The sequence below is a fragment of the Gymnoscopelus braueri genome (assembly GCF_963280865.1).
Source record: "Gymnoscopelus braueri genome assembly, chromosome: 9".
NCBI classification, from domain to species: domain Eukaryota; kingdom Metazoa; phylum Chordata; class Actinopteri; order Myctophiformes; family Myctophidae; genus Gymnoscopelus; species Gymnoscopelus braueri.
Window position 1 is genome coordinate 34036330 of NC_137610.1, and position 25595 is coordinate 34061924.

General features: G+C 40.8%; 1 protein-coding gene across 1 annotated transcript; it reads right to left on the reverse strand.

Annotated features, from left to right (window-relative positions):
* Nucleotides 1-2401: 2401 nt before the first annotated feature.
* Nucleotides 2402-21195, reverse strand: LOC308092634 (creatine kinase U-type, mitochondrial-like). Its single transcript, XM_080438655.1, has 9 exons — nt 20983-21195; nt 16087-16285; nt 15073-15168; nt 14671-14892; nt 13646-13731; nt 9369-9492; nt 7873-8007; nt 6980-7105; nt 2402-3928 (listed from the first exon to the last, which is right to left on the reverse strand). Exons 1-9 carry the CDS (start codon nt 21129-21131, stop codon nt 3815-3817), a joined length of 1251 nt encoding a protein of 416 aa, XP_080294781.1. The 5' UTR covers nt 21132-21195; the 3' UTR covers nt 2402-3814.
* Between the last annotated feature and the right edge of the window lie 4400 nt (nt 21196-25595).

Sequence of the window (25595 nt, forward strand, 5' to 3'; positions counted from 1 at the left end):
CTAGTTACTTTGTAGATTTTGATTATTACAAAACATACATAAACCACCCTATACATTTCGGCCATTTGAAAATAGCCGATCTACAAGCTCACAATGCGTCGCGATAGACGCTTGTAGATCTGCTATTTTCCAAAGATTTGTATACATGTTATACATTCTGCACAATGCATAGGCTACTTTCTACTTTTGGTACTTTAAGTACATTTTGAAACCAATACTTTTGAACTTTAACTCAAGTAAATTTAGAATTCCGGACTTTTACTTGTGACAGAGTATTTCTACATTAGGCTACAGTATTGATATTTTTACTTAAGGACGACTTCACCCATTTTCAACCTATCTTCATATAATAGGCCCTCACTAATGCTCATGATAAAATGGTACAATTTTTTTCTACTTGGTCTGTGTCTCATAAGGAGGGCTGTGGACAGTCCAGAAACCCGTCTACCAGTGACATCATCATTAGGCAGGATTTTTTTTTTCAACAAGATTTAAAAAGAAATATTTAGATTTTTATTAACGTGAGAACAATGGCTTCTATTATTGCATTGCAACTTTCTAGGAATACAAAGCCTGCAGTTTCTATTAGCTTGGATTCCCCATCGATGATAAAATAAAAAATAAATCCACCACTGGTCAATGTGCATCAGGTTGTGTGAAAAATGGTAAAAGTGGAACAGAAATCCTCTAGATGTTACATGTTGCCTTTGGTAATGACTGCTCAAGTAAAGTTTTGGTTTATTAAACATCCACTGATAGTCTGTCACTATTCCAAATGTAGGGCAGAGGGAAAAGTTAGGCCAATATACAGTAAGGATGCCATAATAGGCCTCCGCATAAGATTACAATATTTATAAATGCGGGAACTGGGACTACATATCCCATTATTATACTAGCTGTGCTATTAGTGCACAATAACAAAAAAATCCAGTCTTTCAGCTGTAAAAGTGTGTGTGTGTGTGTGTGTGTGTGTGTGTGTGTGTGTGTGTGTGTGTGTGTGTGTGTATATCATTGCGAAGCTTGTCAGAAGACATTATTCTGAGAAAATGTATTGTACATTATACACTCTGAAAACATATCCATGTATGTGAAATATGTGTAGCTTATACAGTCACCTCCAGAATTACTGACATCTTTAAATAAAGATGCAGAAAAATATGACTAAAGTAGCACTTTTGGTAGCAAAAATAATTAAATAAACCTTTCATTTCATGGTTCATTAATTAGTGGAACAACATGCTTCAGTTAACACCGGTCTTCACCGGGGCAAATAAGGAAATAAGGTTCTGTAGAAAGACAGTAATTGAGGTAGTTTTTTTATGTACCTTTAGATAATAGAGATGAAAAACCTTCTCGATGCCAAAGTCTTACTGTATACCACTCTACTTCGATTAATTAAAAGGTGATCACCTTTTAATTAATCGAAGTAGAGTGGTATACAGTAAGATTAAGATAATAACATTGCAAAATAACATAGGAATAGTAGTAGGAAAACATAGTTTTAATTCCCAAAATGACCCACCTCTGTTGATTAAAGAATATCAGTCTAAACAGGTTTTTTTGTGAACAAATTCTCATGAAATCATTAGTTTTATATTCAGTTCTTATGTTTTAGATTCCTAGTTTTAATATTCTATTTTGTTATTACTGTTGCCTTGCCACCTTGAATCATATTAGGAGGACCACATTGGAAATAAGTATTTCATTATACATTATGCTAGCTGTGTTATCCGATATTATTTATATAATATTGTGTATTTACTAGAACACATTGCCCCATTTTATACTTCGTTGTACGATGGCGAAAATAGTTGGATCTACAAAATAGGGACACCAGGTGTAAAATGGTTTATCTCTCTTCCCCGCAGGACCGGAACACTGGCATCCATCACAACATTTTTTAAATCATTTTTATGAACTGGCTTGTACTCTAGGTTTCTAAAATGCTATTGTATAAATGAAAGCTCCATGCCTTGGTGGTTCCTACCAAGGCATCTCTTGCCTTTCCCCTGACTTCCTATCCCTGTAAAACCATCACAAGCACATGGCCAGGGGCAGGACCTCAAGCTCTTGTTAAACTGTGTACACACAGAGCACAGAGCTGGACTGCCTGGCTATCATTAGGGGTATTATATTATATAAAGAGTCTTACAGCAGCCATATAATAGGCTATAGCATTGTTATGGCTCGGACTACATATTGTCACATGACCCTCGCTGACCAAGCTGATCGTAATCACATTTCCCTGAGTAGCTACCATGGTTACCATAAGTCACTCAAGCCTGGCTTACATGCTGGGGCCCAAATCTGCCCAGATAGTGAAGAAATAAATGTCTCATGATTAGGAAAATGAAAGAAATGTGTATTCCACAGATGAATGAGAGACACCAAAGAGAGAGTATACTGTTAAACAGATCATCATGGCTTCTTTAATATTAAAAGAGCACAACATGACATTCAATAGTGAGTTGAAATGATATTGCGTCAATAGCCTACAGTACTGAGAGTGTGTTTATCACTCGTCTTCCGTTAGCCACAACGTTGTTATACCTATAAATCCTTCTCTATGGGAACCTGAGACTTTTCAATCATAGATACTCTACATTCAGATCCATTCGCAATGGAAATAAACTAAAACTAAATGCTGTACACACAATCCACAATGGAGCATACACCTGACAAGTGGAAAGACTATACAAGCACCAGGTAATCGTCACCTTCATATCAGATAATAGACCAAATCTTCATGATGTCACCACAACCAAAAACGTATTTCCGGGTAGATAAGGCCGGCAGTATTATTCGTACACCTTATTCTTGGAAGAAAAGTACACTTATGATATTGTTATTGAGTATTAGAAACATACAATGTTGTTCTAAATATCCACAGGTTGACAAACTAAACATAGATAATGAACTGGACACTTTTATCTATCTTGTATTGTGTAGATAGATATCCATAGACATTCCACTCTGAAATACCACTTTAACTGTATATTCACAAACATTCTGATTTGGTCTATAGCCAAGGCCAATGGATAGGCCTAGACAAGAACAGGGGACATACTTATTTAGTGTATGACATGCAGTAGGACAGTACAGTAGATTCAAGCCTGGTATAATGTGCTTTAGGCTTACATATTAAGGAGCGCCATTGTACAAGTGCGTTAGCTGCAGAGCCATATTGTGCGCGGATGCAGGGCTTGGTAAACAGGCAGTCATGTTTGCTCTGTTAAAACAGTTTATTTTGCATTCTGGCTGCTATTTAGGAGCTCAATTGGAATGCCGTGGCTTGGGTTTAATGGAATGAATGAATTTTTTTTTGGTCAACTAAACTAAACTAATTAAATCCACATGGGAAATACACAACCACACTAAACTGATACCAATGTAGCCTTTACATACATTAGTACAATCATCAGTGTTAATGTATCCATTTGTAACTCAGAGTGCACAAATATAACATTTGTACGCTCTACGAGTTAAAATAACACACAGTGTACACATAAATAAGTTGTTCTGTGGTGTGTTATAACACAGAACTCTTGTTAAATAATGTATGTGTCTGAAATGCCCGTTAGCCAACTCCAGCATTCACTGGCTCTAGACGGGTTTGGACGCATAGCTGCACATCATATAATATTATTTCATATAATGTATATAGACTATAACATGTGACAAGGGTATATAATTGGGTATTTGTGGGGTAGCTAGGTAACAATAAAATGTACAGGGGTAAATAACATAGATATTAGTCAAGGACAATGTATGTCTGTGGGTTATGTGCATACAGTGTGTTAGTGGGGTCAGAAGTCTACTTGAACTGCTTGGGGGATGCAGGGATCTTGATTTCCTGTCCTCTCTCCAGCCTCTTCTCACACTCAATCAAGTAGTTGACGCCATCAATCACTGTCTGCACCAGCTGGACCTGAGGACACACACACGCACGTGCACACACACACACACACACACACAGATGGGTCAATTCAATATGAAACTACAATTTGCAGGTAGTTGAGAAAAAAAAAGTACCACCGCGCCTCAGCCAAATCAAGGCAGGTCCGGTGCGTCACAGGAGCGGGACACAACAGCAGAGATGAAGAAGAGATGTAGTTTACATAAAAACTTCACCTCCAGTAATAAAAGAGGCTTAAAGGCGCTCGGGTGGCGCAGTGGTAAAGTCCCTTCCCACCATGGAGGTTGTGGGTACGAATCCACCGTGGTGCATCCGGCTTTGCTGAGCGCCTATGCGAACACCGCGTTTGTACTCCTACGGGCTGGGGCGGCACCTGTCAGCGGGGAGTGTTGGGCGGGAGGAGTAGGACGAAGGCTCTACGTCCTTCCGGTGGGGGCTCCTCACTGGCAGGTGACAACACAGAAATGTGTGTGGGGAGGAATCAATTGGCATAACGACTAAATTGTAGCCTCGTTCCCAGCCTTACTCATCTGCGAAGAGAAGAGCCTGGTCACGACCTAAAGCAGAGTGTGTCTATAGGGCAGGACTTTTGTCGTACGCGTTTCCCCCGGAAACAATATTTTTCGACGAATCACAACACTCGTTTCATTCACAGAGAATGTTAACAGATTTGTAAAGCATCAACGTAATTTCCTTGGGAGGTACTTCCGCCAAATTCAACCACTTCCGGTTGTCACTTCCTAGACAACCAACAGCCCAGGTCTTGCCCAGCATGACTAAATTGGGGAGAAAATGGGGGTAAAAAATTATTGGCTACTCTATTTATAAATACAAAATAAATAAATGAGGCTTAAATGCCCGAGTGTCTTCTTCTCCTATGATTTGCAGGTGTCTGCATTTTCTGTGAACAACCTTTATGCTCGCACGCGCACACACACACACTCTCACTCTATTTTCTTGACTGATTACCCTGTTGTTGGGGTACGACTGACTGGACTTCATGCTGCTTACAACAATCTTGCCCTCTGGATATAAGTGTCTGCTAAATGCCTAAATTGTAATATATAATGTTCTTTCATGTGCTTTAAAGTACAGTAAAACTCCCTCAAATGGTGCCTAAACCCAGATGTTTTTTATAAAACACTCATTATTTGAAGCAACAAAGTGTTTAGTCTACTCCAGCCCTCTTTAGAGCCTGTTGACCTTGCACTGTCCTTGAGAACTATCCAGCAGTCTGGCTAATAATGGAACACATACAAAACACATTCACAAAGATTCTTAGACAGGAGCCTCATTCCTAAATGTCACAATCTCCATCTAGGAAAGATAGTAGCAATTAACTCTTTATCAGCATGTTTAATAGCACAGAATTAAAACCAGTGGTGGAAAGTAACCAAGTATATTTACTCAAGTGCTGTACTTAAGTACAATTCTGACATAGTCCTGTACTTGACTTGATTATTTTCATTTATTGATACGTTATACTTCTGCTCCACTACATCTAAGAGGCAAATATTGCACTTATTTCTCCACTACAATTATTTGACTGCAGTTAGTTACATGTTACTTTGCAGATTTAGATTAATACAATATTAACTGATGTATTCATTATTATACTGTAGGTTAAGCTACCCAGCAGCAAACTGTCTCCAAAGAACAAAAGCATTATGGAGAGGAGCATGAATTTAACCACTTAAGCCCCAAAACAAAACAAAAACTGATCATCTTTGATTTAATTTATTTTATATTATATTAATGACATGCCCAAATAGGGAAGTCAGGTTGAAAGTGCAGTCTCAAACATCTAAATTAAAACTGCAGTAAAGAGGACTGCCACTGCCTGCCTATAAATCTTCAAATGCGATTTCTAATAAGGCCTTTGTTAGTGGATTCATTACTCTCCCATGGGCCCACTGAACATTGTGCCTTTTTGGTTCATGAACAGCTGTGATGACATGTTGGTGAAAACACATAAACACAACATGGACAAGCACAAACAGACACACAGTGAACAGAAAGGGTTCTCCACATCAGACCTGGCTCAAATAGAGTCCATTTGGTTCCATTCTTACACTCTCAGATACAATTAGACTTTACTTTGTAGAATTTGCAGATAGTTATTTCTTACTGTAGAAGTGTAGTATTTTCAGATAGTAATTTCTTAGGAGTTTGTTTTACTTTTACCAGATGGGTGGTGTTTACCACATCCAAGCTGCTCAGATACAGCCAGGTTCTCAATCACGGAAAAACGTCAAAACATTTGGACTTTAAACACATCTGATAATTTGCGACCGAAACATATCAAACTGGACATCTTTGAAATTAAAAAGGTTGAGAATCACTGATGTAAATGAGGTCTTCTCTATTCTCCTACATGGGCTGTTATAACACCAAGGGCGGTAGGGAACATTGATCAATGCTCCTACTCTCCAGTGGCTCATCAGACAACTGAACCAACTCTATTCTTCGACAAAATGTCACAACAATTTGAACCGCGCTGCCGTAGGATGGAACAGTACGATGAGCACTGATGAGCAACACTCTCCATGCCTCCATCCAACACTGAAGACCCCTGTCCACGTAATAATTACATCACGTATTTTACACAGAAACAGCACAAGCACACACATGCATAACATGCATTCACATGTGTGTGTGTGTGTGTGTGTGTGTGTGTGTGTGTGTGTGTGTGTGTGTGTGTGTGTGTGTGTGTGTGTGTGTGTGTGTGCACACACACACTCGCCGCCCACACAGTCACATATGCACAAACATGCACAACTAACCCTGAATTAGACGTGGAGGCGCTGAAACTAGCCGATCTACAAGTTGTGACCCTCCCAGCCCAGCTGTGAGCTAAGCTCTGAGCTGTGTCCCATGTACGGAATCGGCGCGCAACTAAGTATAAATCAGGCCTTACACAAAATAGAGAATGCCTGTATTGTGTGTGTAATCTATGTGACTCAGGCATGACAGCATGTTGAGAGACACAATACAGACTCTACGCTACCCTCCTCTCCCGACTCCTCTCGGGTGATGTAGAACTTGAATCCATGGTTGTGTTACCTCAGAGTGTCCGAGGCGGTCCAGGTTGGAGATATCAAATGTCCCCCCTACAGCTGCAGTGTCCACACCTCCTGTCCCTCTCTTCTGGAGACGCAGGTTCTCTAGGATCTTACTGAATTTAGGGTCCTGGGGACAGGGGGAAGTCAATGTTAAGCCACTTTCTCATATGAACACAGGAAAATGTCCGGGGAATCATGTCGGGACATTGTCTGGTGTTGGCCGTTCACACATACTGTATAGCATGAAACAGGAGAATGTCTGTTTCAGATGCGTTCGTTCACAGTTCACACATTAAGGTAAATACTCTGTTTGATAAGGTGAGGGGTGGGGTCTGGGTAGTAGACGCACACATTAGCTACTCCCACTTAAATATAGGGGGAGATGCAAGGAATCAAATACAAACATCGTTTTACTTTCTTCCACAGGCTGCTTGACATTCAGTCTCCCATTGATGCGTCCATACAAAGCACAAACAAAACATCTTTCCTACATCAACACGTCCACTCGCTGAATGTAAATTCACCGGACTATCATCGCGTCCATTCACACATTGAGCCATTTTGGCTCAAACGGACATTACCCAGACTTAAGTCAAGGGTCGTGCCAGCATAGTCTGTTGCATGTCCGATCCTTCTGAGCCAGAATATTGCGTTCATACATACAGCCCCTCCGTTTGAAGTCTGGAAAACTTCCATAATACAGTGCATGTCTGAAAGTGCACGGCTTTAGACAGTTTTTAAAGCAATCAAATTCAGTGTAGAACATAAAAACATTATGTAGCAAATATACATTTGTGAAAACCATAGTTTATTGACACATCCTCAAATAGTAGCCTAAATGTTAAATAATTTCAGGGCATTTTGAGATTTCAGAGGACAGCGTATTTTGCTGACCTTTGCGAGGTGGGGCAGCTTGACGTGGACACCCGCACGGAGCCCGGTCCCCAGGTTAGAGGGACAGGTAAGGACGTAACCCAGGTTCTCGTTCCACATAAACTCCCAACCTTTTTCCTGGATGAGATGCTCTACCTGAAAGAGAGAGAGAGATGGAAAGTGAGACAGAGAGGAGATACACAGAAAGTAAAGGAGCGGACAGTAAAGGACTCATGCAGCAACGTTTTTTTTTTGTGCATGTCACATTTAACTTATAATTGGTCAAATAAATGGTAAATGGTGCATTTATATAGCGCTTTTATCCAAAGCGCTTTACATAGATTGTGCATCACATTCACCCATTCCCACACACATGCACACACCGATGGCGGAGAAAACCATGCAAGGCACCAACCTGCTCATCAGGAGCAATTAGGGTTCAGCGTCTTGCTCAAGGACACTTCGACACTAACTCTGGGGGAGCCCCCCCAACCCGGGATCGAACTGGGAACCTTGTGGTTTCCAGTTCACTCTACCCGGCCACTCTACCCGTGAGCCACTGCCGCCCCAACTTATAAGCAAACAAATAAATAAACACAAATAACTTTTTACTAACTATGATAGATACAAAAACAAGTATTATATTAAGCTTCAACATTTAACTTGAATGAAACGATGAATCAGCAATCAAGTAAATATAAAATACACATATACACTGAACTTCCTTTTATTTAACCAATTAAAGCCTACCGGTAAGCAAAAATGTTTAAAAATAGCAGATCTACTAACTCACCACACATTGCACCACAACGTAAATAGGCATGCCAGGTTAAAAGTGGTTAAAAATCTGAACACATTGTCTGCATAATTGTCGATAGCAATGTCGTCAAAAAAGTCAAATAATGGCTGATATATCTATTTGCCAAACAGATACATTGGTCATGCTCTAACTTCTTAACAGTCATAAGTACAGTTTGGCCATTACAACAGTACAACAACCTCACTTTCATGTTGACTACACTTTCCCTAATGGTGAACCTGGATCGCTGTCAGGGATAAATAATTGATGTTGGAGTTGCCTTGCGTTTATCTCTCTCTCTCTGTGTCTGTGTCTGTGTCTGTGTGTGTGTGTGTGTGTGTGTGTTTGTGTGTGTGTGCATGAGTGAGTGTGCATGTTTCAACCTGCTGCTATGTCACACTTAAGCCCATAGCCTTTGTGTTTATCATTAAAACTACTTGTTTTTCTGATGTTTTTGTAATGTATTTTTCTGTTTTTGGTTGTCATGTTGTTATTATGTATGTGTATGATTTCTATGTGATGTCTTTTTGCTCTGTTTTTGTTTTATTATTTATAGACATTTAATATAAAAGCCATATTGTTATGTATGTTATATAATTGAAAATGCCAATAAATATATTGTTTAAAAAATAAACTTGCGTGTTTATATACAGTATGCACACTGGCATGAGGCACTGACACACAGACAGACACACAGACATTACACACACACACATACCTGTTTGAGACCTCTGCAGAACCTGTCAAACACTCTCTTCATGTTTCCTCCCTTCTCCATGGAGATGACCCTGGTATGATCCTCCTCATTGATCCAAATCAGGAACGTCTTCTCGTTGTTGTGCCTACGGAGGTCAAAAAGGGACAAATGTTAACATTTGTGTAGACTATCTTATTTCAATATGGACCACTCTTATTCATGACCAGTCTACTTAAACCCTCTATACTTCAGTCCCCCACTTGTTCCCCTCTACACCAAATCTCTTTGCCAAAAATAGCACAGATTTTCACTGATTAGTCGCCCCCAGAATAAGGATGCTAGGGTTCATGTGGTTAAGTTCAAAATCATGTTACCACATAATATGATACTTTGTTGTCAGATTCATGTGCCACATCTGTATCAGGAGAGGGCATAAAACACACTAAAATCTTCAGTGTTCATTTCACACACACACACACACACACACACACACACACACACACACACACACACACACACACACACACACACACACACACACACACACACACACACACACACACACACACACACACACACACACACACACACACACACACACACACACACACACACACACACACACACACACTTCCATTGGATGATCATCATGCCGGCTTGGAAGTGGCTGGTTGGTGTGACTGTTTGCAATATTATTTTAAAGTGACTTTTGTATATTATGTGTATGTTGTACAACTTTTGTGTAATGGTTTAGCTGTTTGATAGGATATCAGATATTCTGTAGATTGGGTAATTGATGGTAAATTGCTAATCTGTGTTCTGGGTGTGGCTCACCCGTTATAAAATGGAGGCTCCAGATGAAGAATTTCAGGTTGACTTGGGCTAGCTAGTAACAAAACCAAGGGAGAACTGCCAGGGCCTTCATGGAATGTCTCAAATTCTTGGTTTGTTGTGTTTCTTTAGTTTAGCTTTTCAAGTGTTCATTTCTGATTTCGAAGTTATTTTTGGCCAGCCTTATGTGTTAAATTGTCGTGTCCGCATAGGCCCACTGTGAATAATGCTGCACTGATTTTTATTGGCGTTTGTGGAGGGAAATAAATATAAAAATCCTGCATTCCTGGACTTTGAACCTGTCTTTGGAGCCTAAACCGTTGGTCAACTGTTACATTCGCAATATTAATTTAGCAATATGTATTTTACTACGTAGTCCTCTTCTCTCTTACAGTAAGTATGATACACGATAAGCAGGAAGTAAGTCCACAATGAGGCTAATGCTCAATTTCCCCTTCTTTATAGCATCAGTTACAAAACAATTGTCTGGTCATGAATTTAATTTAGAAACATTTGTCCAACACACACAGCCATCTTTCCTAGTAGAGAGACTGAGGGCATTGAATGTGAAGGACATGCAACACAGGTCTCCAGCTGGTATTGAAGCAGGGAGTTGTGATTATGCAGTTGCTACACTATCAGTGACATTAGCATTCTGAAAGCCTGATAAAAAGAACACCGCTCTTTCCCTTCTGCTGCTGCAGCAGCACAGTTACCCGAGCTGACCTTGTGAGGAACTGCTAGAGGTTTAATGAGGTAATGGATCCAGGAGAGCGAGAGAGAAAGAGAGAGTTTTTCTGTAACAGAAAAGAGTGGAGCCAGAGAAAGTACTACTCGTGGGAAGGAACAGGGGACTGAAGGGGGACAAGCAAGAACAGAGGAGGGGCAAATGCAGAGAGAAAGGAATAGAGAGATGGGAGAAGGAGATAAACGGTGACAGTAAATTATTAAAAAAACACATTAGTCCAGTAAAAGAGAAACTGGAGAATACAAAGGAAGGAGAGAGAGAAAGATCAAAATTGAAGAGAGGGAATATTAAGTGTGAGAGGAGGAGGGGAGGTATGGTAGAGAGAAAGAGAGAGGGAGCAGCAAGTGAGGGGAGGAAGAAAGAAAGGGGAGTGAGATGGAAAGAAGAGATAATGAGGGAGAGAGGGGAGGCGAAGTGTTGGTTTGCTGCCATCTCTGAGGCCAGCAGAAAGGGAGATCGTAAGACATTGAGGAATAGAGGTGTATGAGTATGATGATGATGATGATACCACAACAGAGAGAGGGGTGGACAAAGAAAGAAAGAAAAGAAGGAAGGAAGATGGGAAGGACATATGGATAAAGAAAAATGTAAGTGATAAGAGTGGAGAGAAGAGACAGAGAGAGATACTGTATGGTGGGAGAGAAGAGATAAGAGAAGAGACAGAGAAAGATAAGACAGGAGAGAATGAGGTGATTGATACAGGTTGAAACAGGTCCATTTCTGTGCTGAAAACCAACTCTGAGAGGTCATTGTCCACAATGCTAAAATGATCCACCACATCTCAGGACAATAGTCAATCTCATGTAAAACTGAAGAGTAAAAACTAGCCATCTTCGCAACAAGGCAGAAAAACTAGTCTTTTTATTACCCCTCCCCCCCAGTATTTGTTCCATTCCACACTGGATGTAAATGATTTCAAGGTCAAAGTCGATGACACAATTATCTCTAGCAAAGAAGAGATTACCTATTTGGGTTGTATTCTTGACAAATACCTGACAGGTGAAAGCATGGCGACAAAGGTGGTCAAAAGAGTAAACCAGAGAACCAAATTTATGGGCAGAGTTTCCTCTTTTGTCAACCCTCAGGCCCCTCTCAGGGGCCCTGATTCAGCTACTTTTTGACTATGCTTGCACCTCTTGGTACTCCAACACTTCAGTGTCACTGAAGACTAAGCTTCAAACCTCCCAAAACAAACTGATTCGGCTACTCCTCGGACTGGGGTCCATGACCCACCTTTCTCCCACCAATTCTCCTTCTACAGCACTGCCACCCAGGATTGGAATAGTCTAACCCCATCCCTCAAAAAATGCAGTTCGCTGGGCTCATTTAAATCAGCCTTAAAAACTCACCTTTCAGGAGGCCAAAAGAGGAGGTAGTACCATTTCCCGTTAGACAGACAACCCCCCCCCCCTTTTTTTGTACATATGTTTTTTTTTTCTCTCTGATTGTTTAGTTGTTTAGTTTTTTTTGTACATAGTGTTATTTATTTTTCTGTATTATTGTGTTGTTTTTTAACTGTTTGGTTGCTACTATATATGTCTATGAATTGAATACCAAGGACCCCAATGGAAACAGGACTGCAAGGACTTTTTTGGACGGACCTTTTAGACAAAGTATTATAAATGTAATTGTGCCGTTACATTTTTGGCCTAATAAAATATTCAATCAATCACTCCTTTGTATTTTAAATTTCTTAATTTAGGCATATGGTTTGGGAGGCTGAAAGTGAGATAGTGACTATATCTAAATCCACAAAGTATATGATATAGTCATATCTGAATTATTGTCTTTTTCTATATGCTATTTACATGAGCCATGCACTTCTGTGCCTGCCAATAAACCGAATTTCTGCGTATCTCTGCACTAGCTCCAGCAAGCATCAGTGTCATCTGCTGCGTTACTTTATTATGTTGGCAATTAGCCTCATTCTACGATCCGTCCTCCGCAACAGTCATTGAGAAAGTGTCTCCAGAAGTTTAATGCACATTTCTGTGATTACCGTCTGTAGTTATGGAGTAAGGACAAACTGAAAAGTAACAGTAAATATACTATACAATGCATGCCACAGAATATGTACTGGAATAATATGTTTTCATGCTTTGGCATCCCAAATAATATCAGAATATTCAAGGTACAATATCTCGATTTCTTATAGCTGTGATAAGACCTCCAGCTTGTACAGTAAATTGGACACCTGCAGTGCATACTGTAAACGGAGTATTTGACATTAATGTGATTCAGATGTGAATGTAAACGTATAGCCAGTTAAAAGGAGACACAGGAGCAAGGCTCTTGTGGGATTTGAACATACATTAAGCCAGCTATGGCCTAGGTCCAACTGTGTGTAGCAACCTCTATGGTAGCAACAGCGATCCTAAACTCCCAACTACAGACACACAGATGATGTGGATCCATACTTGCCATAGTTTAATGGCAAGTATGGATCCACATCATGTTATCATAAATTACTTAGGATGTTACGTGATTATTAAAATAATATTACAGTAAGTGTTTCACTCATGAATGTTATTCTATTGATCTTAATGGAAGGAAAATAAAATTTCACTTCTATTTTGTATACGTGTTATGTAAAGTATTTTGTAAAATATGTTTTGTAAAAGTGCTATAGAAAAAAAAGATGCTTGCTGGAGAATGATCAGAGTTCGACTAATATGTCAGAGTTTCAGTATCATCTGTTCGGATAGGATTCCTTGCTTACCATATACCACGGGCGTCGGGCCAATCACGGGCCATGCCGGCACAGGTCAGGAGAGGTGACACAGGCTTGTCAAACAGGAAGTGATCCTGTGAGAGACACAAAAAAACGGAAAAACAAACTCATGTTTATAATGAAGATAGTCTTACTGTCAAGATATTCTGATTAACATTTGCTTTTTGGCAGCTCACCAAGATATGTAGCAGCATCTTTTAATCTGTCTACATCTGTGCTAACAACTACACCCTGTATGGGAATCCACCCAAAGACCTGTATTACAGGTAAATGTCCTCTCTGTACACCCTCCTTCATGTCTTTATCCACAGTACTAATAATAAAACACCTTTAAGAGAGGGAAACAGATCATTTTAAACCCTGGAAATTCAAATAATGTGGAAAAACAGTACCTATTTTATAATTTGGCATTCTCATATACAATGAATATGTCATATATACATTTAATTTCACAGTTAAACGTAGAGAGGCTTCCAGAGCATTGCAAATATAGCTGGTTTTGAATGCGAGACATTTACAATGTTGCCCAATATTATACCAATTACAGACAATACACTATACACAACTGGCAATTTCCTCCACTCGTGACATTATGATTCTTCATACCCGAACAGCTGCTTTTTCAGGAGTTATGGAGAACTTTTCCCATTTTACGTCATTTCCATATAGTTTTGTGAATAAGCTACTGATATTGTTGTGTAGATATGGTGTAAATATCTGAAGTCGTGCCTTATCTGTTCCCCTCCCTTTAACATGTTTAACATGTAACAAAAAAATAAATAGAACACAGTAAAATCCTCAGTGTTAATTTATCCATTTGTAACTCTGCTATTATTGGAGTTACAGACCCCCTGGGACCCCCCCAAGGACCCCTGGCGGTCCCTGGACCCCACGTTGCGAACTAATGGTTCAGAGTTAAATCATAGTAACACTCAGGATTTCACTGTGAAGTTTGCTTCAGTTCTTCAGGCAGAGGAGGACAGAAGATGCTTCAGCCACCTGAACAGACTCACATCAATGAGCTGCTGCTGCTCCTGGTCTGACATCACGGTGAGGCTGTAATATTTCCCGGTCAGGTCTCCCTTCAGTCCCGCCAGGGCGTCCACCACCACCCTCTCCACCTCGCGGCGCTCAGCGCGGGTGCAGGCGGGGGGCAGACTCAGCCCGCGGATGCTACGGCCTGTTCTCACCCTGGACGACAGCACATAGCGCTCGTCAAACTCGCCCGACTGAATCTGAGGGTGGCGGACAGGGTTGGATGTCAATGCTGTGTGTTATATGGATCTATATGTCGTCTCATGTCTACATAATGTCTTCACTATAGACAGGATCGGCGGTAAGTAATTGGTGGGGGAATATAGTGTTAAGTGCCTAAGGACACCTGGGAATCACATAATATACATAAAGTAGAGTACCTTACTACAATCCAGGTCAGTGGGGTGTTTCATGACTAGAGGGTCGTAACCATTATGCCTTTCTTTAATGATCGGGTTCAACAGGTCACCAAACACCTAGAAACAAACAAAACAACATTCATTACTTTGAACTAGACCATACCCGGTGAAGTGTGCAGGCGAAAGTAGTTGCAAACGTGGGGTTATTGCGCGTCCTGTCGCGCGCCCCGTCGCCATCCACACATTATTGTTAAGGGGAAAAAATGTAAGAGTAATTTTTCCTGCCATTTGTTGTCAAAAATAAAACCTGAAGCGACCTGGTATAGTGCCACCATGAGGCCGATTTAAAAGATTTGGGCCCTTTCAACATCAGACTTGATTAAGAGATACGATGTTGCCCAAATAAAATAAGCCCAAATAAAATAAAAGCTGTTGAATGAACACTATGCCACATACAAACGTGTGTATACTTGCTGCGGCTGTATGTTTAAGCACCACGCCAGAAGGATGTTTTCAGGTTCATGGAACAAAGCAAGAAACAAGGGTTTCTACATCACTGCCAACAAATGAAGAACCCATCCTCTCCCACTTTCCGCAAGTCTAGTCTTGAATGGATTCATTTTCAAACCGACAGAGAAACAATGTAAAAAAGCTAGTGGAAGAAACTGAATCAGAAAAGAGTCCACTACAGAAGGCAACACAGCCAAACGTGTTATCATTTTAAACCAATTACAGAGTACAGTGTATCAACGGTCTAGTCAGAGTTGTGCAGAATTGTTGACTCCTTGGATACAAGGGTTCATTGAAACATGTCAATAAAACTATTAAACACTGTTAGATAAGGAAACCCTTTCTGCAAATAGGAATAACCATTATACCGTTCACTGCACCCTTTTTTTTTTACTTTGAAAGAATATGTCCTGTTTGTGTGCTGTGCATAATCTAATGAATACTTTGGAAGTCTGTAACTAATAATAATAAAAAAAATATCCAAGACAAATTCCTCTTTAATCAAAGTTCTACTATATATCTGACCTCGTATGTCTCCTCATCTCCAGCCACCATGCCCACGGTCTTGATGAAGGGGTGTCCAGGGTTGTCAACACCTGTCTGGATGGCCTGATCCAGAGTGTAGCCGTTGGGAGTGGCCTTGTCGACCAGCTTGGCATAGATAGCTGGGCTGAGGTGGCTGGCCATGCAGTTGTTGTGCTTGCGTAGGTCTGGGTACTCAGCACTGTTCAAAGAGTTAGGTTTGTTTTAGTCTGTATTGTGGTTAGTCGAAGGATCACAGTGACTGTGAAATGTGTCATAAAAACAGTGTGAAGAAAAAAGGAAAAAAAGAACACATTGTTCGACTGAATTCAATGACAGAATTGTAGATTAATCAGATTTAGTCATGGTTGAACCTATACAGTAAGAATGTAAATACTTCTGTTTTCCAATTGTCCAGGCTTATTGCATACTGATAGATCGATCATACATCTGCAACTATGTTGTACTGTATGCCTGATTAGACATATTTGTTTTAACTGTATGTGAGGTACTGTTGGCTTAATGAGTGTCAGTGTGAAATGTTAAGGTAGAGTAAGTGATACGTTTTGTTTTTTTATTGAAAGGTTAAAGCTCTATATTCTGATAGTAATCATTGCTGTATAGCGTGTTCAGTACAGGGTCTCCCCGTCTCTCCAGCTCTTTAATGAACAGAAAATACATTTTCAGGTGGGTTGCAAATGTTCAGCCAATCAGGAGAGCGTACCCCTTTATCTGCTTAAATTTGATAGTGTTACAGTTCCAATTTTGTCTGCCAATTGTTTTTGTGTCATCACTTCAATTCACTTGTTTATCCTGTATGAGTTCTCTCTCCTGATGGGAGAAAATTGGTATCCCATCCATAAAATGTAGTTTCTGTTTACCAAAGAGGTGGAGAGACAAGGAGACTCCTGTTACTGAACAAACACTCTACAGCAATGAGTATTATCAGAATATAGAGCTATTTAACACTTATTTAAAAAAAAAAGTTTATTTAAAAAAATATCACAATATCATATAACCACATTAAGCAAGTCATTCTAGGTTCTTCTAGATTGTTCACTATTATTCAAAGCTGCACAAGGCTTCGTAATGCAATGTGTTGAGCTTGCAGATCATATTTTCAAATGAGCGCAGTATAAAATAGGGCTAAGCTACAGTATACTATAAGATACTTTTAATAATTATGAGGCAGAAAAATAATATCTGATGTACAGTATGAAGGTTTCATGTTGTTTTCACTTCCTATATTGTCACAAACCGGCCCGACTCCAAGCTCCTCCACCAAGCTGCTCCCAGATCTGATAAAAAAAAACCTTGACACCTCCCTTGCTGCTCACTCCCACCCTTACCCATGCTTCCTAATATGGTGGACCCGTGCAAAATGACTAGAAGCTTGTTTGTCTCGTTTTGGCTGCTGCAGTCTGTTGGACATGTATGAAGGGAAAGGGGGAGCTGGCATCTACAACCATATTGTCCTACCCAGAATATAGTTGAAATGGAGCATGGCTAGTTAACAGAACAGGATAGGTCTACGACTCCTTGAGAGAGAGCTCTGTCTCGATGCCACAAAACCTCTAATATAAAATTGGAATTGTGTGACTTGCTGATTTAGCGCAATTGTCTTGCTGAATTTACAACATCAACATGTGATGGCTAACAACCGTTTGTATATTCATCCTCCAAACAGCCACGTCTAGCCAAGATACTGCAGTGAACGCTTGGGCCTTATCCAAAGACTCAATTTGGCTCTCATATCCAAATGGAAAGATGCACTCCATATAGAGAACAGATCTCCCTTGCGGTGCTGCAGTCTCTGTGTCTCTGTCTATTTATATTGCGGGCCCGTGCGCTCGCAAGCGGCGTGTGTCCCAATGTATCTGTGTGTGGGGGATGCACGTACACAGGTGCCCGCTATGTTGGTCGCTGTGCAAGTCTAATTTTGTCTCAGGAATTGTAAAACTGCTGTCGAAAACCAAGCATGGAACTTGCAACTCTAAACTAGGTACAATCAATGATGTCGGCCCACCCGGCGTAGTAGGGGTCCGGGCACCTAAGCTGCTAATGCAGTCTGAAAGGGTGTCGCGGGTTCGACTCCCGACCTTTGCTGCATGTCACTAACCATCTCTCTCCCAATTTCCTGTCAGTCTACTGTATTCTATCAATAAAGGCATGAAAAGCCCCAAAATATCTTTAAAAAAAGAAAGAATCAATGATGTCACCGTATGTGTAGCCAATAGAGGGACTTCTGTATGAACAGAGACACAGGCTTCTCCTTCCTATTCTACTCCGGAGGGACGGTACGGCAGGACTGCGGTAATACTTTCACAAAAATATTAAATAACAGTTGTCGTTGAGGGATTGGAACATTTTGGGAGTGACTAACATGGCCTACTGGCAAGCGCAAAAGGTTTGGCACTGATTGGTCCAGCGGTCTGCGAGGTTAACACACACTCATGTGTACACACACACACACACAGGGGTGAAAAGATAATCTCTCGCCCCGCCTTTGGCTGCAGAGATAATAAGACATGTGCACGCACACACACACGCATGCGCACACACACACCAGTCTTTGTGAATTTGTGTATTTGCCATGATAAGCTCTTGTTATTGTATTTCATATTTTCTTAACCATCCCATCATGTTTAATCAGTATGTGTTCATAGTTTTTGACCGTTGAAAATTTATTATTTTTTAATAGTCTGTTAACAATGGTTCCCTCTGATGTCACTGTCAAGGTTAAATGTGTCTGTTTTCTTTGCACGTTATGTGTTTTTATTCTTATCAGGAAAATGTATACCTAGCATACAGTTTATAACGCATCTGACATCATGTTTTCTATCTATTCCCATCCTATTTTGTCTACTTCTGTATCAGTTACTTTAGAACTACCATGTGACACTGCCTTGGTGTGACAACTGTGACTTCTGTTCTCCAAGCTTGTGCTTGCTTACAGATCTGGTAATTCAACTGAATGACCAGTCACCAGACCAGTCAACATCCTAGAGAAGCTTGCTATCACATTGTCATTACTGTGTAATATCATACCAAAAAAATAAATAAGACAAATGTGAGCATGTACAGCACAATACTGTAAAGAAAATGAAAATACCAATACAGAAAAAGTATGTAGCCTAAATTATGAACTGTAAAATAAAAGGCATAGTAAATTAATTCCACTGGCCAATGGCCATCCAGTCACATATCTGTCTACAGTGACCATTGAAGTGCCTCTTCCTCTGTGGCCCCCACTACTTATTCGTATGTCTCTTGCAAAGTGGCTGGCATGACAGAAGTCGATAGGGCACTATATCGATTTCGGTGTTACATCTGTTGTCGGCTAGGTAAACTGGCGATTAGGGCACTCAATCAATGGCCGTACACTGGACCGGACACAGTGTGCAGAGGAGCTTCTTCAGAGACTGCATCACACACAGCTGAATCCATCTGCAGCGTGCAAGGACTATCCGCAGACAGGGAGGCAAACATTACAGCAGTAGACAGGCTACATGTGTATGGGCTACATACATACATACATACAGGTGTGTGTGTGTGTGTGTGTGTGTGTGTGTGTGGGGGGGGGGGGTGTAAAGTAGCCAATTGTCTCTGACAGTGACAACCACCAGCCCATCCCTCCAGGCCAAGTAGCAGTCTACCAATTAAAATGAGTTTTATAGGCTACAGCAGCGCCTGCATCCAGATCCAGGTCACTATATAATATGACGATGAATTATAGCCCTGTATGAACCAGCTGGGTTGTCTTGGAGTTCAAGCGAGGACATTCCAGATCATTCTATTCTATAGCCCATTAGCTGCTGAGAACACCTGCAGTTTGGAACATGGCAAACGTGAGCATATGAAATTGCATGTCTCTAATCTCCATCCCTTCACTGAATAATTTGATTTATCATCGTCATCCGATTATCAGCCTCAAACAATCACCGCGGCGTTTCATGTTGCTAATCACTGCCCCAAGATGCTATGTAAAGGAGGCGCGTCAATTGGTGTATATTTAGAATCGCAAACGTTTTAATGACAGTAGACTGGACGCTTACAGGAGGAATTTGACAAAACTGTATCAATCAACATGAAGTATGAAATAGAAACATAAATAAATATCAAGACTATTAGATCTGTATCCTTGGATCACAAGACGGTCATCTGTCATGACCGTCTTGGATGATCTTCAAAATAGTGTTTGCACGTTCTCCCTTTTTGGTCCGCACATCTACATAAACGTTCAGATTTCAAATATAAAGTGCTTATCCCGTGGCCACGGATGTTACAATTATGTACGGGCCATCGGAAGTACCCGTATCTTCTGTATTGTTCAACAAAAAGCATTTTAGTCCAATCGGTGGCCATTTTGTCATAGTTATAATGTATCAGAGTGCAATACACCTCCCAACCAATAGGGTCGCGTAGTTGAAAGCATATGGAGAAAATGGCCAACGATCGGAGTAAAATGCTTTTTATTTAACAATACGGAAAATACGGGTACTTCTGAGGGGCCGTACATAATTGTAACATCCATTGCCATAGGGTCAGCACTTTATATTTGAAATGCGAATGTTTATGTAGATGTTCGGACTAAAAAGGGAAAAAGTGCAAACATAATTTTGAAGGTCGTCCATGACTGTCACAGACAGTCATGTATCAGGGCTGTTAGGATGACAGTGCGTGTGCGTAATACATGATTTCTCTCATGTATCAAGTTTAGGCAGAAATTGAATTGATTGATTGATTGATGTACTTTATTTAGTAAGACATGAGAATGGCAGTACATGGAAGTACAAAGAATCAAATGGAGGTAAAAAAAAAAAGAGGAAAAAAAGACAAAGAACATAAGTGTGTCTATGAAGTCTGCAATAACTGTAGCCTACGGGGCCGGGTTTTTACCTGGCGGGGTACAGTCTCCGTACCGGGGCTCCAGCGCTGACATGGTCCCGGTGGAGCAGAAGCCCAGCCGTTAAGGATCCCGCTCCCACTAATGACAAGATTCCCAGATTCCGTTTAGAGGACACGATCCTAGTGAAGCTGCTTGCCATTTTTCCGTTTTCTTTCTACCTTTATATTTTCCTCGGTGATGATGATGCTGATGCGACGCCTGTGGTGGAATGAGAGAGAATGGAGAAATGGTTATATGCGAAAGAGAGGAAGAGGAGGGGGCGGGGGACAGAGAGAGAGAGAGAGAGAGAGAGAAAGCGAGAGAGAGAGAGAAGAGAGAAAGCGAGAGAGCAGTGGTGGAAAAAGTACTCAAATTTTTTACCTAAGTAAAAGTATCAATACTGCAATGTAGAAACACTCTGCTAGAAGTAAAAGTCTGTAAATCAAAATGTACTTGAGTAAAGGTACCAAAGTATTGCTATAATGTACTTAAAGTACTAAAAGTAAAAGTACTCATTGTGCAGAATGTCCCATTTCACAAGTTTTCAAATGTATAAAAATAGCAGATCTACAAGCTCACATTTGTAGATCGGCTATTTTCAAATGGCCGAAACAAATGTATATAGGGCTGAAGTGGTTAGTGTATGTAAATGTACATAGTTACTTTACACCACTGGAGAGAGAAGAGAGAGATGTGTGAAACTACAGAGAATAAAGGCACGGTCGCCATACAAAGAACACATAATATAGCCTATCATATTTCTAATTATGATATAGCCTATTTGATCAAGCTGCTACCACTCCCACTTAAGAATCATTAGCCTACACCTGTGCACACAGGAGTGGAGTAGCCTATTGTCTTTTTAAGATAGATCTGTTAAATGTTTGAATACTGGGACAAACCTGTTGCTGCAAGAGAAATGTGCAGGATCTACCATTTCACTTTTGTGAAAAAACAAAGCCTAGATTATATTAACTGTGGGCAGGCATATCAGATAGAGCCTTGAATGAATGACATAAACATATCCTGTCCTTACTTATTCATAAAGACAATGATAATATATAATTTGATCAAGTTTACAGGTTAATATTCGCTAAAGTATGGGAACTATCCCAGTTAGCAAATATTCTCTCAAGAGAGATTCTGCTCTCTTTCTTTTTTTACCAAGTTTCCAGATGGCAAACATCCCCCAATGTATCAGTGTTTTGGTTCCCTGCACATGGATAAATTCCAGTGTCTTCTCAGCCATGAATTTAACATGTAATTCTCACCAACCATGTTCGGTAACTGAGTTTTGGTATCTTCTACAAACAGGAGGTGCCTGTTCAGCCCTTGGTGCTAAATCTGAGCTGATTGGTCAGCTTCTGTATAACCCCTCTGGAAAAATACAGCTTATATCACTCCCCATGGCAAATAAAGGTATATAATAGGCCATTAGCAGTCATGGGCTGGTCAAAACCCAGGCAACACAGAATAAAAATTGTAGGCATGGGCCTACATTTTGAGTGGCTAGAGAGTCTATTTTAAAACATTGTGAAAAATGTTATTTAAAAATACATTGGCCAATCATTGCAAAAAAACAGCCCACGGCAAAGTCACAATGGAACTCAACTGAGTGTGGTCAAGGACAAGGAACTCAGTGTTGTGTTTTGTAATGCTAATTAATGTCTTAAGTCTTTATACTGTATATGACCCAACCCTACTATCCGAGTTGCAGCAATGTCCTCATTCCTATGAATGAGTCAAATGCTTCTGGCAGGTTGCAACAATCAACACACACACACACACACAAACTCTTTCACAAATATTGGAAGCAGGAACACTTGGCGTTCAGTAAGTACCCCTGAGCTCCTTATGAGGGATAACTTCTGCAGATGAATTGGTCAAAACCTGGGCATACAATACACTCAACAGGGCCTGGATATAAGTATTGTACTATGATATAAGTATGTACTACTGTGTGTGTGTGTGTGTGTGTGTGTGTGTGTGGGGGGGGGGGGGGGGGGGGGGGGTGCTGGTAACATTGTGCATAAAAAGAAAGAATGAATGTACATAAATTGTGGTGACTGACTGTTTTGGAAAGCAGCCAGTCATTTGGGTTTTCATCCAAATGACTACAGCCACAGCAGGGGTTTCGCCTGCTGTGGCTAGAAGAAAGAAGATGGGTTACCCTGTCAATAACATATAGACATGAAAGGCAAATTAGCATATTAGTATGATTACATAATTACATGAATGATTGTAAATTAAAAGAAAAATATTACACACAGCAAAATCCGGAGTGTAAATGTAACTCTGACAGTTACCCCAGATTTTGCTGTGCAGATGCGATCAATTTGATCTTGTGTATAAAAATATGCAGAGATGACAAGTTAGTCTTACCTAGAACCCAGTACCTGGAAAGAACACGTCCTCTGTAAAGACGCTGCGTCCAAACAAACAGTCCAGTGCAGGCGTGCCTGACGTGAACAATACAACATCAACGATGGCTGTCTGACACAACCTACTGCATGACTAATAAGATACACAAAAACTAAACACACACCCAAGGAAACCATCAACTCTACCAGAAAGAGGGGGGGTGGCGAGTGGGGATAAAATTATTGGGCATCTAATTGAAGATAATCACTACTATTAGGTGATTAGATGTCATTAAACGTGATGTCCTATCTACTGTAATATATTACTAACAACTGTAGAGAGCAAGCACATGGAAGGGCTCTGTGACCTTTGAGCACCACAGTTTGAGTTGATTCAGGTTTACTTTTATCAGGTGATAGCTGATAAAGCAAAGCATACACACTTTGACGATTTCAGAGCAGTTTTCTTTACAGTACAGAGCTACTCTGCAGGCTACATTACTGTATTTAAATACAGCAACAAAAAAATCTTACTACCTGAGGAAGATCTTTGCATTATAGTGGTCTCACTCATATTTTTTTCACTTTTTGTGAACATTAGGACTAAACCTTTGTTGTGGGGAAAAACCCCTCCGCTAGCATCTAAACTAAGTTTCTCCATCATTTGTAAATGCCACAATATGACAAATGTCAGTTGTCTAAATACATAAAGAGTACCCTGATAACCAGGTTTTCCTCCCAATTCCAAAACTTTAAGGACCTGGAATTTATCAAACTAATAACATTTCAAACCCAAACACTTTGGTTTCAAACAACGTGTATCAAAAACTACTGGCTGGAATGCCATAGAATTTGCTGTGAATTTGCAGGGATCATGCTTCCCAGAGGATTGATTGATTGATTGAAGTACTTTATTTATAAAGACATGGAAAAAGTACATGGAAGTACAGTTAACAATATAAGGTCCTCTAAACTGGATCGCCCATAAAAGCACAACAGCTTATTTCAAATGAGATCCCCACGCACTCAAATCATGATGACATTTAAGAAAACAAACAAATATACACTACTGTGCACAGTATGCAGAACATCATACAATCAGAGGGGGGGGGGGGGGGGGGGGGTTAGGTTAAGACTTTGACAGGGGTCAGTTTGGAATTGCAGCCTCCTGAAGGTGTTTTTTTAGGGCAGTTTTGAAAGTGAGTAGGGTTTTACACTCCTTTAGGTAGGGCATTCCACATTTTTGTTGCATAGCATGAGAACGAGTTCATTCCCTTGTTGGTGCCAAATCTGGGTTGGACATGATCAGTGGCGCTGCCTCTGTTGTTGCGATTGTGGACTTGTGGACATTTACGTTTTCGAAGTATTTTGACAGGTACATGGGTATCCCAATGTTGTCCCAAGGTTTTTACTCGTCTACTTGATACTTGTCATGCACAGAAAATAGGCAGTCTACAAGCTCACACTTCACAGTGCGGCGTGCGTGTTGTGAGTTTGTAGACCTGCTACTTTCGGTAGCTACAGGGGCATCCCCCTAGCAATCCTTACAATTGTGGCTCTTCAGAGGGTGGGAAATGTTTTTTTTTAAAAATACTTACTGCAAATGTTTTGCAGACAGCAGTGCTTTTTTTGCCCCCAAAGATGAACACGTTTTGTGCGTATATGTTACAGGTAAATTGGCATTCCAGGTAAATTGGAAAAGAAGCGCTTGTTTTCATCGCCCCCCAGGCAATTCTGTAGAACCAACGCTAGAGGGCAATGCAAGCCAGACATGAGTCCCACACCACACACGCACGCATGCACACGCGCACGCACACACGCACACAAACACACACACACACCCGCAAACAGCCTTATTCCATGCAGTTGAAGCACAAGGGGGCGAGCCTGAGGGGCGGGGCTGGCGGGCTATGTTAGTGCAGTGAGTGGCAGTTGGGGCAAACCATAGAGGGGCAAACGCAGTCCCCACAACATCATTTACGATTCTGTGCCAATCGGTACATAACTCGGACGGCGCTTAGTCAACTAGCAGACCATCGGCCGGTCGTCGCGGGCACTCACGCCTGGAGGCGCTCGGGCGCGACTCCTCGGCCTCACGGTCTGCTGAGTCGGCGCGCCTCCGACATGGTCCAAAACTACACTTTAGCGGCGAAAAAAAGTAGTCCGCGGTTGTTTAAAAAAGTAATGTCCCAAGCGGGAGTCAAACCCAGACTCCCAGTGGTAGTGGATGGGAGTCCAATGATTATCGAAGTGCGCCACTGAGG